This window comes from Heterocephalus glaber, unplaced genomic scaffold (genome assembly GCF_053883595.1).
Source record: "Heterocephalus glaber isolate CG9 unplaced genomic scaffold, H.glaber_assembly_v1.0 deba00001689, whole genome shotgun sequence".
NCBI lineage: Eukaryota > Metazoa > Chordata > Mammalia > Rodentia > Bathyergidae > Heterocephalus > Heterocephalus glaber.
Window position 1 is genome coordinate 8977494 of NW_028258414.1, and position 13967 is coordinate 8991460.

Consider the following 13967-nt stretch of genomic DNA (forward strand, 5'->3'; position numbering starts at 1 on the left):
GGGACCACCCAGCCCACACCCATGGAGCCTCCAGAGGTGTGCGTTGCATGAAGAAGTCGTCTGTTTGGTCCAAAGGACTGCAGAGTGAGAGCTGAGTATAGGAGGCTGAGGCAGGAAGATCACCAGGAGTTTAAAGTCACCTTGCATCGGTCTTCCCACTTGGGAGGGCTCACGCCTTGCCCTGTCTTGCAGGAGCATATACAAGGCGGCCGTCTGGTACTATCACCACTGCGGGGACAGGGTGCCCATTGTTATGGTGACAGAAGATGCAGAGGCGATTCAGAAGTATGGGAGCGAAACCCAAGGAGTGTTTGTGATTTCTTTCAAGGTATTTGCAGTAGTTGGGTGTAAGCGGCAGTGTGTGTGAGTGCGCGCATGCACATTCATTTCCTAAGTAGCGCACAGCCCCCTGGATCCCAGCACAGAAAGAAAATAAGGAAGGAGGGCTTTAAGATGTCGCATGTCTGTATCACTCCCCTGATCAACCTCTGTTTCAGCCCAATAAGCCCTGCTGACATTGAAGCCATTTTTGTTGTGTTTTGGGTTTGTTTGGTTTTTTTGTGTGTGTGTGCAGAAATTAAACCCAGGGCCTTACACATGCTAAGCACATACCCTATCTCTGAGCTACACCCCCAGTCCCTAAGCTACTGTTTATGATTACTGCAGATACAGAAATGATGATGATGGATGGAACAAGACTACAGCATTAGCTGGGCATGGTGGCACACACCTGTAATCTAAGCACTCTGGGAGGCTGAGGCAGGAGAATCACAAATTTGAGCCCAGCCCAGGCAATGTGGCAACTTAGCAAACCCCGTCTCAAAAATTTAAAAATGGGCTAGGGATGTAGCTTAGTGTAAAAGCCCTGGGTTTAATCCCCAGTACTAGAAAGGAAAAAGTAAGAATCCATTATTCTCATTTTTGTTACGTTTTGTTTTGTTTTTGGTTTAGTTTTTGGTTTTTTGAGGCAGAGTCTCCCCTTGTAGTTCAGGCTGGCCCTGAACTCATAATGTTCCCCAGGCTGGCCTCGAACTCAAGGTGGTCCTCCTGCCGCAGCCTCCAAGAGTGCTGGGATTGTAGGGGTGCGCCACCACACCCAGCTACGTCATTACTCTCATTTTTGAGAACCCTAAATACCAGTTCTACATGGTCCTGCTTATTAGTAATAACTAACATGTATCTATGCCAAGCATAGTGTATTACTTAAGTGTAGTAATAGATATAAGTAAGTGCATTATTTCATTTAATTCTAGGAACAACTCTATGAGGTAAGTGTTATTATCCCACCTCACTGATAAGGGAACTAAAGCACAGAAAGGCTAAGCCACTTGTCTGAGGTCACACAGTAGGAATCCATAGCACTGCAATCAGTGCCCAAGCAGTCAGAAGCCAGAGCTCTTAACCACCCGGGTGAGCTGCCTCCCAAATGATTTTCCTGACTACACACACAGAACACAAACTTCTTTAGGGTCAGTCTTGTTTTCCAGCTGTCCCCCACTCTCCCCACCTGTGGGGGTCAGTGGAGATGAGTGCCGGGCTTAGGATTCGACATTGCTTATGTGATGGCTGTCCCATCGCTGGGGCAGATCCCAAGCAGAAGTGGCGTTATCACTGTCAGCTTCTTCCTGCTGTCATAGCAACGCAGTTGTTGCTGTCTCTTCAGAACCTTTGGAGAGAACAGGACGACTGCAAACCTCTCAATAGACGCTGTTCTCTTCTGTCTGCCCAGTGGGTCCATCAAGTTCTGCTGGCTGATTTCATCTTTTGATTGCATGAACTAGAACACTAGAGCACGCTCTTACCCATCAGTTTACAGACAGCCTGGCTGCGTTTTGAATTGTAGATTCTCTGAGGTACCCGTGTGCACGTATTGCTAAAGATTTGCCAATAGAATTTGCTTGGCCCTGCTATAAAAAAGTGCTTTGGCATGCCAGAGAATTCCAGGGACGCTGGATATTAATGACTGTGTCACTTATTTTTTCAGCTCCAATACATCATGTCTTGTTCCTGCAGAGGACAGTTGACTAAAATTACATTTTTCTACTTTTTGTGGAAATTACTTTTCTTTGTAGTCCAGCAATATAGGACAGTTTTATTTTGTAGACCATTTCTGAAGCAAACTGTGTGACCAAGGGCCTCATAGTGGTGAATGATAGCAGAGGGAGAGAGAGAGGGAGGGAGGGAGCCAGGGAGAGAGAGGGAGAAAGAAAGAGAGAGAGAGATTGTAATGTTCAGAGGAGAGAGAAGCGCAGAATTTTTTTGGGCGGGGGGACTTCATTTATATGGAGCAGAGAGTCAAGGCAATAAATAGTTCTCAAGTTGGTGCTTCAAGATGACAAAAGTTTGGTGTTGATGAGTGAGAAGTGACCATAGAATTGGGCTGCTGATTTTAGCACAGACAGAATTTCTGGAAAGAAGGGGAAAAACAGGAAGCAATTTAAATTGATCCCTGAAATTAATAGGAGAAATGCTGGAGTTGACAATAGGGTGACTTTTTTTTTTTTCAATATGAGAAATGAAAATGTACTAGACTCTACCTTCGACTTAAAATTGAGTTAAAAATCACATTAAAAGATAAGAGTCGCACATGGTGGCACACATCTAATCCCAGCACTCGGGAGGCTAAGGCAGGAGAATCACTGAGTTCAAAGCCAGCCTAGGCTACATAGTGAGTTCAAGGCCAGTCTGAACTACATAGTGAGACCCTGTCTTAAACCCCCCCCCCAAAAGATAAAAAGCCAGATGTAGTGGCACTTGCCTGTAATCTCAGCACTAGGGAGGCTGAGGAAGGAGGATCAGCACAAGTTTGAAGCCCCTCTTGGCCACTTAGTGAGTTCAAGTCCACCCTGACCTGTAGAGCAAGACTGTCTTAAAAAAACAAACAAAAAAAGGAAAGGTAAGAATACACTCAACTGGTAGGATCTTTTCCTGTCTGTTCTCTATAGGCCATTGTGTGCATCAGTGAGCTGGACAGAAAGACTGGCTGCCTGGATTTGGGGTGGGGTGTGGGGTGCATTTGGAAAAGAGGTTTGAGAGTGCAGAACGCCTGGGAGGTGGAAGTGGGCCATGGTGGGGTAGCCTCCCCGGGGTTCCTATGGCCAGGTTTCCCAGATTAAGATTATAGAAAATGAGCTGGCAGCCTGAGGCTCAGAACCAGGCAAAGTGGTGCACACCTGTAATCCCAGCACTCTGGGAGGCTGAGGCAGGAGGACCATAAGTTCAAGCCCAGCCTGGGCAACTTAGCAACTTAACAAGACCCTGTATCAAAATACATACTAAAAAAAAAAAAAAAGGCTGAGAATGCAGCTCAGGGTGAATAGTCTAGGTTCAATCCCCAGTGCCTCTCCCCGCCAAAAAAAGGAAAAAAGGGAAAAGAGGCCAGGAACAGAATGCTCACCTGTCACATGCACACACACAGCCCTCCTGATTTCTGTCCCAGTACTGCAGTGAGGAGTCCTCACCTTCGACACCTTCTCTGTGCCTTCACCAAACACAGGACTACCTGGACAACTTCTGGCCGGATTTAAAGGCTGCCCATGAGCTGTGCGAGTCTATCCTCCAGTCCCGCCGGGAGCGGGAGAGCGAGAGCCAGGAGAGTCACGGGAGGGAGTACTCAGAGCATCTGCCGCTGGAGGTGCTGGAGGCCGGCATCAAGTCGGGGCGCTATGTGCAGGTGAGGGGCTCTGAGAGTCAGCATTGGGACCGCCGCCCTGGCCCCCTCTCCCCTCCAGACTCCACATGGCACTCGGGCTGGGAATCAGCCAGTGTGCATGTGAGGGGATTTGGGCTCCAGTCTTGGGGCCCTGCTTGTCCAGGTGGAAGCTGCTCTGTGATGGTCTTAATCCTGCTGCACAGAGAATTGCACAGGTGGAGTGGGGCAGCTGCCTTGGTTTTGGGGTTTTGTTTGTGTTTTGTTTCGAGACAGTGTCTCACTATGTAGCCCAGGATGGCCTCGAACTCACAGCAACCCTCCTGCCTCAGCCACCCAGCTTGTTGGCATTTTAGGTGTGTGTCACCATGTCCAGTGGGAGCTGCCTGAAAATACTTCCTGTCAGTAAGAAAGAAATGCATTGTTGGGCCAGGGATTTAGCTCAGGACCTACAAGACTGCAGAGTCCTGAGTTCAATCTCCGGTACCAAAACAAACAAACAAAAAAGGAAAATGCATTGTTTTGAGTCAAGGTGTGAAGGTTTGGCAACATTATTAAATCTGAAATTTAGCCTCTGCAGTCTCTAGCCATTTTCCTTCCCCTTTATGATTCTCAATCCTCAAACACAGGTGACCTTTGGGTCTGGAGAAAGAAGGTCACATCCTGCTTCTGGTTTCAGCAGTTTTATGTCCACTCATTTTTGTAAGGTTACATGCAAAGATACAGAACTACTCCAGCATAGATCTCATATTTATTTTTTTATGTTTCTTTATTCATCTATTCACTCCTTCATGTTTGTGGTGCCAAAGATCATACCCAAGGCCTCACACATGCTAGGCATGCACACTCCCTCTGAGCTTCACTCCAGTCCTGGGATTGACATTTCCAACCAGCAACTCAGAAAGTTTTTATTTTGGCCAAAGTTTGAGAGGCACACATTGAAGTTCCTTGCCAAAAGTGGGAATATTTTAAATGGTGTAGCTAAGGAGTGGTTTAAAATGACGGTATCCTGTTGAGAGAAATTAATATTATTCCTAAAGAAAGGGATCATAGCCTAGCACTCAGGAGACTGAGGCAGGAGGATCCTTGAGAGTTTGAGGCCAGCTTGGGCTACACAATGAGTTCAAGGCCAGCCTAAACTATATAGTGAGACCCTGTCTCAAAAAAAATTTTTAAAAAGGGCCGGGGATTTAGCTCAGTTCCACCGCCTGCCTTGCAAGTGCAAGGTCCTGAGTTCAATCCCTGGTACCAAAAAAAAAAGTCACAAACTTTTAAAGAATATTATGGGGATACTTTTATAAGGTTTTTAAAATTGGACCTTTTGGAGATAGATAAGACAGGAAATTTTTTCATACTGATTTTTTATTATGATTTCAGGGCACTCTGAATGTGAACAAACACAGAGCCCAAACAGAAGCTTTTGTTCGACTTCAAGGAGCCAGCAGTAAAGATTCAGGTTCAGTATAAACCGGACATAAACTCCCATACTGCTTTTTCATTCTGCTGTTTCACAGTGAGGAAAGCAAAGTTGAAACTTAGATCCTACACCCATGTCATAGTGTACACTAGGCTTGTGGGACTTTTGGTTTGTCCCCCCTAGCTTTTGTCTCTAATTTCTGATTGTACCTTATCTTACTTTTAAAATTTTTTTTAAAAAGTTTTAATTAACACAGATGTGCCTCTTTATAGGGCATGGTGTGATATTTTGACACACATATACAGTGTAAGGATCGGCTCAGGGGACTTGCTACATCCACCACTTACAGTTAGCATTTCCTGGTGTTCAGTTCAGAATCCTCCCAGTTAGCTATTTGGAAACATTCAGTTCATATTGTCAACACAGCTACTCCCCTTGCTGCAGGGCACCGGAAGTTTTTCTTCTTGTCTAATGTGCCCTAGTTTCTGATTTTATTGCACTAAACTTTAAGAAGCAAAGTTGCCTGCCCAGGTTAGCCACACGAGTTTGGCTGAGATCTAAAGACATCCCTTTGCCTTTTGCTTTTTATTCCAATACTAGGGATCAAACCCAGTCCCTTTGCACATGCTAGGCATGTACTCCACTCCTGAGCTACATCCCCAGCTCTTCGTTGTTTTTATTTTTGAGACTGAGTCTAGATAAGTTGTCCATGCTGGACTCAAACTTTCAACCTTCTTGCCTCAGCCCCCTGAGTAGCTGGGATTATAAGCAGGAGTCACCTCACCTGTGTTATGTTGCCTTAGTGAATCATTTCAAAGAAGTAACCACTGGGGCCTGGTGGTGCACACCTGTAATCCCAGAACTCAGGAGGTTGAAGCAGGAGGATCGCCAAGAGTTGGAGGCCAGCCTGAACTGCATAGCAAGCGAAGTCCTGTCTTAAAACAAAACACAAAAGGTGATGGGGTGGCCTGGGTAAAAGTCCATCCTATGCTGTGACCCAGTGACAGTTTCTGCACTTATAACCTGCAGAACAGAAGTTTGACCTTGAAAATGTGACCTTTGAAAGGCCTGTTGTTTTCAGGAAAGCTGCTTGGACCTAGGTGTGTCTGAACCTCCCGGTACACAGTGTGGCACTGCTGCCCTCATAGGTCTCTGTGCTGCCCATCACAGGTTTAACTAGTGACATCCTCATCCATGGCACCAAGGCCCGGAACCGCGCCATCCACGGGGATGTGGTGGTCGTCGAGCTGCTCCCAAAGGGTGAATGGAAGGGAAGGACTGGCGCCCTGTGTGACAACGACAGCGAGGACAAGACCTCGAGCGAGGCCCCCAGTGAGCCCATGCCCACAGGTGAGCCTCACCCTGTGGGAGCAGCCGAGTTGCTCCTGGAATTACCACTTCCTCCTGCCTAGCGATCCCCTGTATCACAACACCAAATAAAGGTGAGAATCACTGACTTTTCCCAGTGGACTGTTGCCAGAGGTTCATGAGGGAATGGCAAAAGGGAACAGGGAAAGTGGGTTCTGGGTGTCACATCAGGCCCCACAGAAGAAAGGCCATACCGGCAGTGTAACACACAAAAATCACTCATCCAAAAAAAGGAATATGTCTTCAAAATGCTAAGAAGGCAGATCTGTGGGCACCTCTTGACCTGCATGCCTGTGCTTGAAAAAACTGGCACTTTGCTTGCACACTGCTGAGTTGGTCACAGTGCGGTACGTGACATCTGACCTGGTCACACCTTGTTCTCTTCTGTCTTCTCAAAGGCCGTGTGGTGGGCATCCTCCAGAAGAACTGGCGTGATTATGTGGTGACTTTCCCGTCCAAGGAGGAGGTCCAGTCCCAAGGCAGAAATCCTCAGAAGATCCTAGTTACTCCCTGGGATTACAGAATCCCCAAGATTCGAATTAGCACGCAGCAAGCCGAAACCCTGCAGGTAGCTGTCGCTGAGTCTCTACCATCCTCCTTCTGTCTCCATCAGCTGCTGCTCAGTATCGGGAAGCACTGTGAATTCTTTTGCTTAAGAGGAAATCAATTATTGATGGATTCTGGCACTTCAAGATCCTGTTTTCTAAAAATTCTAAATATATAAGAACCATCTATTAAGTACTCCATGGTTAATAAATGAAGGCTGGAGCAAAACCGTCCTAGAAAGAACTGTTTAGGACAAGCAGAGTGAACATACATTATCCTACTGTCCAACCCAGAAACTTTCAATAGCTACACTTTGCCAACACTAACAAGCTCTCTTCTAGCCAGCGATACAGAAATACGATCGCTCTGGCCTGTAGGGATGATGTAGTGGTACTTCACAGAATCAATTCTCCATAAAGGGATGGAGCACAGGAGAGAAGTCATAAACATGAAAGTTAGAAATTAACCTTTCCTGGTGGCTGAGAGTGTAGGCATGGCCCAGTTTCATTCACCTCATATTTTGTAGTTTGTAAATGAGGTACTAAAGCAGAATCTCCCAGCCAGTAACCTACCTGGTCATTGTACCTTTTGGAGACCCTCTGAGGACAGCAGGTGTAACCATTACCATTTCCATTTCTATAGTTTATCCAAATTGTTGAGCGGTAGGGAGTCCACCTTATACTGACACCTTCTTTCCCACCAAAGAGCATCTTATGGCTTCAAGAAAATAAGACCCACCAGGTGTGGTGGCGCACAGCTTTAATTCTAGCACTCAGGAGGCTGAGGCAGGAAGATTGCTGCAATTTCAAGGCCAGCCTAGGCAACATAGTGAGTTCAAGGGCAGCCTGAACTAAATAGTGAGACCCTGTCTCATAAAAAAAAAACAAAACAAAACTGTATTTGGACCATGTATAATTGAGTTTTTCCATTGTGTTGCAAGTGTTAACTAAAATGTGTTACAATTGGCTTTAACAGACTGAAATTTCCAGCCCACTTATTTGATGTAGAGATAATGCCTCCCTTCAAAATATCAAGCTAAGCATTTGCATACCATCTGGCAATTCTGCAGAATAGGAACAAAAAACAAAGAATCAAATAAGCCACCACACACTGCTACTGCAGATTGCCCCACTCTCTGGTTCTCAGGTGCTATTTATCTCATCTGTTTGGAGCTTGTAACAACATAACCATTTAGCTCCTGTGCTTGGCTTGTTTTTTATTCTCCCTCTGTACAGGACTTCAGGGTGATCGTGCGCATCGATTCCTGGGAGTCAACGTCGGTGTACCCAAATGGACACTTTGTCTGTGTGTTAGGAAGAATCGGTGACCTGGAAGGGGAGATCGCAACTATCCTGGTGGAAAACAGCATCTCCGTTGTCCCCTTCTCAGAGGCTCAGGTCAGTCTTCCCAGAGGCCCATGGCTTTGTGACAGGCATTTTCTTTTTGGTTTTGTTGTAGTTGCATCATTAAGAAAGGAAAACCCTGCCTGTAATCCCAGCACTCAGGAGGTTAAGGCAGGAGAATCGCCTGAACTACAAAGTGAGACCCTGTCTCAAAAAACAAACCCCCCCAAAAAAGAAAAAAAGAAAGAAAAAAAACCCCTGGGAGCCAGGCATGGTGGCACACGCCTGTAATCCTAGTAATTGGGAGGCTGAGGCAGGATTGTCAAGAGTTGGAGGACTGAGGATTTAGCTCAGTGGTTCCGGCGCCTGCCCCTTGCAAGGTCCTGAATTCAATCCCCGGTACAAAAAAAAAAAAAAAATCGCATTTTGCCGGCGATTTAGCTCAGTGGTTTCGCCGCCTGCTTCGATCCCCAGTAGCCCCCCCCCCAAAAAAAATTTCAAGGCCAGCCTGCACTACAGAGCAAGATTCTGTTTCAAAAAAACCAAAAACCTTTATTTTATGGAATAGCCCATTGTCTAAAGCCAGTAAATAATGAAAAAATTCTCCCTCCAAGAGAGTCTTTTTTTTTTTTTTTTTTTTGGCACCAGGGATCAAACTCAGGACCTTGTGCTTGCAAGGCAGGCGTGGTGCCACTGAGCTGAATCCCTGGCCCTCCAGAGAAAGTCTTGCTATTTAGTCCAGATTGGCCTTGAACTCAGCATCCCAAGTGCTGGGATTACACATGTCCACCACCACATCTGGCTTTTATTCTGCTTTTGGACCACACTTCGAGTATGGAAATTGTTTCCTACAGTCTCCCAGCTCTCAAATTTTCACATTTCCCAGCTGTGCTTAAAAATGGTATGCTTGCTAGGTAGGTGTGGTGGCACACACCTGTAATCACAGCACTCAGGAGGCTGAGGTGGGAGGATCCTCAAGAATCCGAGGCCAACCTGGGCTACATAGTGACTTCAAGGCCAATCTGAACTACATAGTGAGATCTTGTCTCAAACAAAGAAATAATGACATGCCAGTGTGTCTCAGACAGTACCCTTCCGTCCTCTGGCAAACTCATGGGCACTCAGTTAGGGACCTACAGCTATCACAACCCTTTAGCCAGCAGCCATGAAGGCTGCCAGGAGCAGATTCCTGCACCTACACATCTCTCACCTGTGGGTCAGAAAACCATTCTCATTATGAAGCTCTTCTTGTAACCTTTTCAGAAGACAAAAATCCCATGACCATTAAACATCAGCTATTTCTGTCACTTTATGATCTTTTAGAATTCGCATAAATCTTGTTTATTACTCTTGCCTGGCCATACTCATGTGTGCACTAATTTTTGTTCTGCTTCCTTCACTTAAAATTATTTCTCCACATTGACACAACCTACTTATAAAATAAGCAGGACTTAGGACAAATGACTGTATTGATGTAGCTCCATTTGCTTAAACATTCCTTAATTGTTGGGCATTGGGACTGCTTAATTTTTCAGTATTATAAAAAATGCTGCTTCAAATATTTTTATTAACACTCCCCCCTCTTTTTTCCTTTTTGATCATTCCCTTGGACTGGAACCCTGACAATGAGATTACCAAGTCAAAGGGCATAAAAAATTTAAGACAGCTTTCATTATGTATTGGCAGTGTTTCCTTGAAAAATTGGACTGGTTTCCATTACCACCAGGAGAGAATGGGTATTCTTATTGTCTTTACAGTTTTTGACAGAACAGGAGCTATAATAGGAAAATATTTTAGCATATTTTATACCATTAAATTTTTATGTTTGACATTAGTTTCTGGAAATTATTTGTTGACTTGTTTGGTAGCTCTTAGTGAAATGTTAGAATGAAATAAGGAATGAATTAAAATTACAGGACTAGAACTCTCTCCTTTTAGCCTACTTAACGGCAAATTGATGGCTTAAATAAGTAATAATGGAGAGAAAATGCCCTAGATTGGTCCTGCTTAAATTATCTTTAAAAAATTGACTTTTTTTCTTCTTTTGGTTTTTATTTATTGTCGTTGTTGTTGTTAATATTAGAGACGGGGGTCTTATTATGTAGTCCGGGGACGCCTTGAACTTTCAGCAATCCTCCTGCCTCACCCTCCAAGAGCTGGGATTACAGGCATGCACTCCACACCCAGCTTTTTTTTCTTTCTTTTTTTTTTCTTTTTTTCTTTCTCCTTTGGTATTGAGGACGAACTCAGGACCTTGTGCTTGCCAGGCAGGCACAGCACCACTGAGCTCTATCCTTGGCCTGGCTTTTCATAATTTGGGACATGTAGACTTTTTTTCCAGAGCATGACTTGAATTAAACATTCAACCACATTCAAATAAATGGATCAGGCTGGGCTTGATTGTGCACACCTGTAATCCTAGCACTCAGGAGGCTGAGGCAGGAGGCTTGCCTCAAGTTGGAGGCCAGCCTGGGATACATAGTGAGTTCAAGAGCAGCCTGAACTACAAGGTGAGATGCTGTCTCGAAGAAAAAAAAAAAAAAAAAGCAAAATAAATCAAATATAGATCATTTGGAAATGGAGTACACTTTACCCTCTCCTAAGCCACCCATTCATTCCTGCTCCAGCCCCCATAATTGATGAGGCTGGGAGAGTGTCTTCCTGAGACACGTATCAGTTGCAGAAGCCAAGGGCGTGCTTTCCGGGGAGCCCTGACTTTCCTGAGCCACGCCTGGTGCCCGACATATCTGAGGCACCTAATAACTCTTGATCACAGACGCAAACCAGGTTGATGTAGAAGGTGACTGGGAATGAATTTCTCTCCATGGTCACATCAAGAGTACTAGGGTAGACTTCTGCCACCCTGCAGTGCACAGCTGGCTGAGTGTGTGTGGCCTCTTGTGCAGCTGTGTGAGATGCCCGTGAACACCCCCGAGAAGCCCTGGAAGGTGAGTCCCGAGGAGGAGCGCAAGAGGAGAGACTTGCGGCGAACCCACCTCGTGTTCAGCATCGACCCCAAGGGCTGTGAGGATGTGGATGACGCGCTCTCTGTCAGGACCCTGAACAACGGCAACCTGGAACTCGGGGTCCACATTGCGGATGTCACACACTTTGTGGCTCTCAACTCTTACACCGACGTTGAAGCTAGAACAAGGTAGTGTTGTGGTCGTGTGTGACTGTGAGTCTTCTATCTGTGCTGGCTTCAGACATTGAAAGGTTGAATGAGTATAACTCTGAGGATCCCTTCTGGGGAAAAACAATGTAGAGCTCCCCTTCCCCTTCTCCTTTTAGAAAAATAGTACTTTTGCCGGATGTGGTGGTGCACACCATAATCCCAGCACTTGGAAAACTGAGGCAGGAGGATCACCACAAGTTTGAGGCCAGCCAGGGCCCAGCCAGCCAGTCACCTTCTGTCTCAGAAAAACAAAACAAAAAAGAAAAATAATGCTTTGATTAATTTACTTTTCCATTTAACTTTTCTGTACAGTATTTCCTACTAAATTCAAATGGGTTCAGTTTTCACGCAGTGACACATTACTTTCTATAAATACTGGATTACTATCCTCCAGTTTTTCTTGTACAATCAAGATCTGTGTCACTTTTTTTTTTTTTAGCACTAGCAAAGTTTATTCGAGAGACTCTGCAGAGTGAGTTTGGGCCAACTAAAAGAGGAAAAAGCAAGATAAAAGAACACCCTGGAGAAAGAAGGGTGGATAATCAAGGGAAAGCCACAATAGCTGTTTTGGTTTTTTTAAGACAGGGTCTCACCATGTGTTCTGTGCTAGCCTCGAACCGGTGATCTTCCTGCCTCAGCTTCCGGAGTGCTGGGATCACAGGCACCACCACACCCAGCAGTTTTTCTTTCTTTTTTACATCAGTAGATCATTCAACTCAAAGCTGAATCTTAGGAAGTGAGCACCTGGGAGCCATTTCATTATGCCACCAGCTGCCCTTGCTGCAGAGTGGTGGCCCTGGGGAGCCGGTTGGGTTCCTGGCCATTGCCTCCCTGCTGCCTGGCTGCCAGTGGTTCTGCCTCTCGCTGTTGAAGATCAGCCATGCATCTATGTCGTTCGCAGGGCCACCACTTATTACCTAGCAGATCGGCGCTATGACATGCTGCCCTCTGTCCTCAGTGCTGACCTTTGTTCCCTCCTGGGAGGCGTCGACAGGTGAGTTTACTATTGTCATCTTCAGCACCTGTCTTGGTCCTGCCCGTAGTACTCCACGCTCCCCATGGTGGCCTCCTTGCTCTTCGTGCTAAAATGCACAAGTCCTCCCCACCCACCTGCACCACAGACCTTGGACCTCAGGCTCCTCCAGCTTTCTTCTCCCTTCCACTCTTTCCCTGCTCTTCCTGCTGTTGGCTTTTAAAAGTCTGGGAAAAAATGCATGTGGTACACACCTACTATCTATTACCTTCTTTGTGGTTTGGATTTAATGGATCCTGGGATCATTCCATGTGAATGAGAGTGGCTTATATATGGGAATTTGGATAATTTGCAGTCTTTTGCTATTAAAAATAAAGCTACCCAAGCCAGGCACGGTGGGGCATGCCTGTAATCTCAGCACTTGGGAGGCTGAGGCAGGAGGATCTCCAAGAGTTAGAGGCCACCCTGAGCTACCTACTGAGTTCAAGGCCAACCTGAACTACACAGCGAGACCTTGTCTCAAAAAAATAGAAACAAAGGGCCGGGGATTTAGCTCAGTGGTTCCAGCGCCTGCCTTGCAAGCGCAAGGTCCTGAGTTCGATCTCCGGTACCAAAAACAAAAAAAATAAAAACAACATCAAAAACAAAGCTACCTTGAATTCTAAATATAACCCATTTCATAGCTTTAAAAAACACAGTATAGGACCCGGGATTTAGCTCAGTGGATCTGCTGCCTGCCTCACAAGCACAAGGACCAGAGTTCGATCCCTGGTACCAAAAAAAGAAAAATCCACAGTATATTTGAAGGATACATTCCTAGAAGTGGGATTTCTGTGTCAAGGGTATGTGCATTTGTGTTTGCATCAACATAATCCAGTTCCCCTCCACAGAGGTTACCGCAATTAAATTTCCACCATCAATGTGTGGAAATGTTTGTTTTCCCCACAGCCTTGCCAATGCAACATGTGATAGAGTTTTATCTTAGCCAGTTTGATAGATGAAAAATAGAGCGGCCAGGGCTGTTGCGTGGCAGTGGAGTGTGTGCTTAGCATCCACAAGGCCCTGGGTTCAATCCTTAGCATTAAAAAAAAAAAAAAGCAAGATCCCAAGTTTGATCCCCAGTACCAAAAAAAGTATCTCGGTGTGCTTTTAATCTGCATTTTTCTACTATGAGCAAAGTTAACATTTACATACTCTTCTGTAAATTATGTACTTCACAGTCTGCCCACTTTCCATTGTGTTTGTGATCTATTACTAATGGATTTGTAAGAGCTCTTTATGTATCAAGAAAGTGAATCCTTTTCAAATATGAGTTGCAAATATATATCTTCCTAAACAGAATGTTTTGGTGGCAAAGTGGTTCTTTGCTAAAATGACTTTTTTGCTAATTAACCTGTCATCAAAGGTGATATTGAGGGTGAAATTCCATAGTCCTGCCTGTGGGATTTGAAAGGCTTTACTATAATTTCCTGGGGCTCCTGTAATCCTAGCATTCA

At 45.3% G+C, this 13967-nt stretch overlaps 1 protein-coding gene across 6 annotated transcripts in view; it reads left to right on the top strand.

Annotated features, from left to right (window-relative positions):
- Positions 1 to 13967, top strand: part of Dis3l (DIS3 like exosome 3'-5' exoribonuclease) — a 31115-nt gene that overhangs the window by 10750 nt on the left and 6398 nt on the right. For 5 of the 6 annotated variants that reach the window (XM_087199139.1, XM_087199141.1, XM_087199143.1 and 2 more), the window contains exons 4-11: positions 193 to 328; positions 3440 to 3673; positions 5027 to 5105; positions 6237 to 6416; positions 6833 to 7002; positions 8216 to 8377; positions 11230 to 11477; positions 12400 to 12492. In XM_087199139.1, the coding sequence (XP_087055265.1) occupies positions 193 to 328; positions 3440 to 3673; positions 5027 to 5105; positions 6237 to 6416; positions 6833 to 7002; positions 8216 to 8377; positions 11230 to 11477; positions 12400 to 12492 (1302 nt within the window). The remainder of the gene's footprint in view (positions 1 to 192; positions 329 to 3439; positions 3674 to 5026; positions 5106 to 6236; positions 6417 to 6832; positions 7003 to 8215; positions 8378 to 11229; positions 11478 to 12399; positions 12493 to 13967) is intronic. The other variant, XM_004855607.3, reaches the window with a different exon arrangement.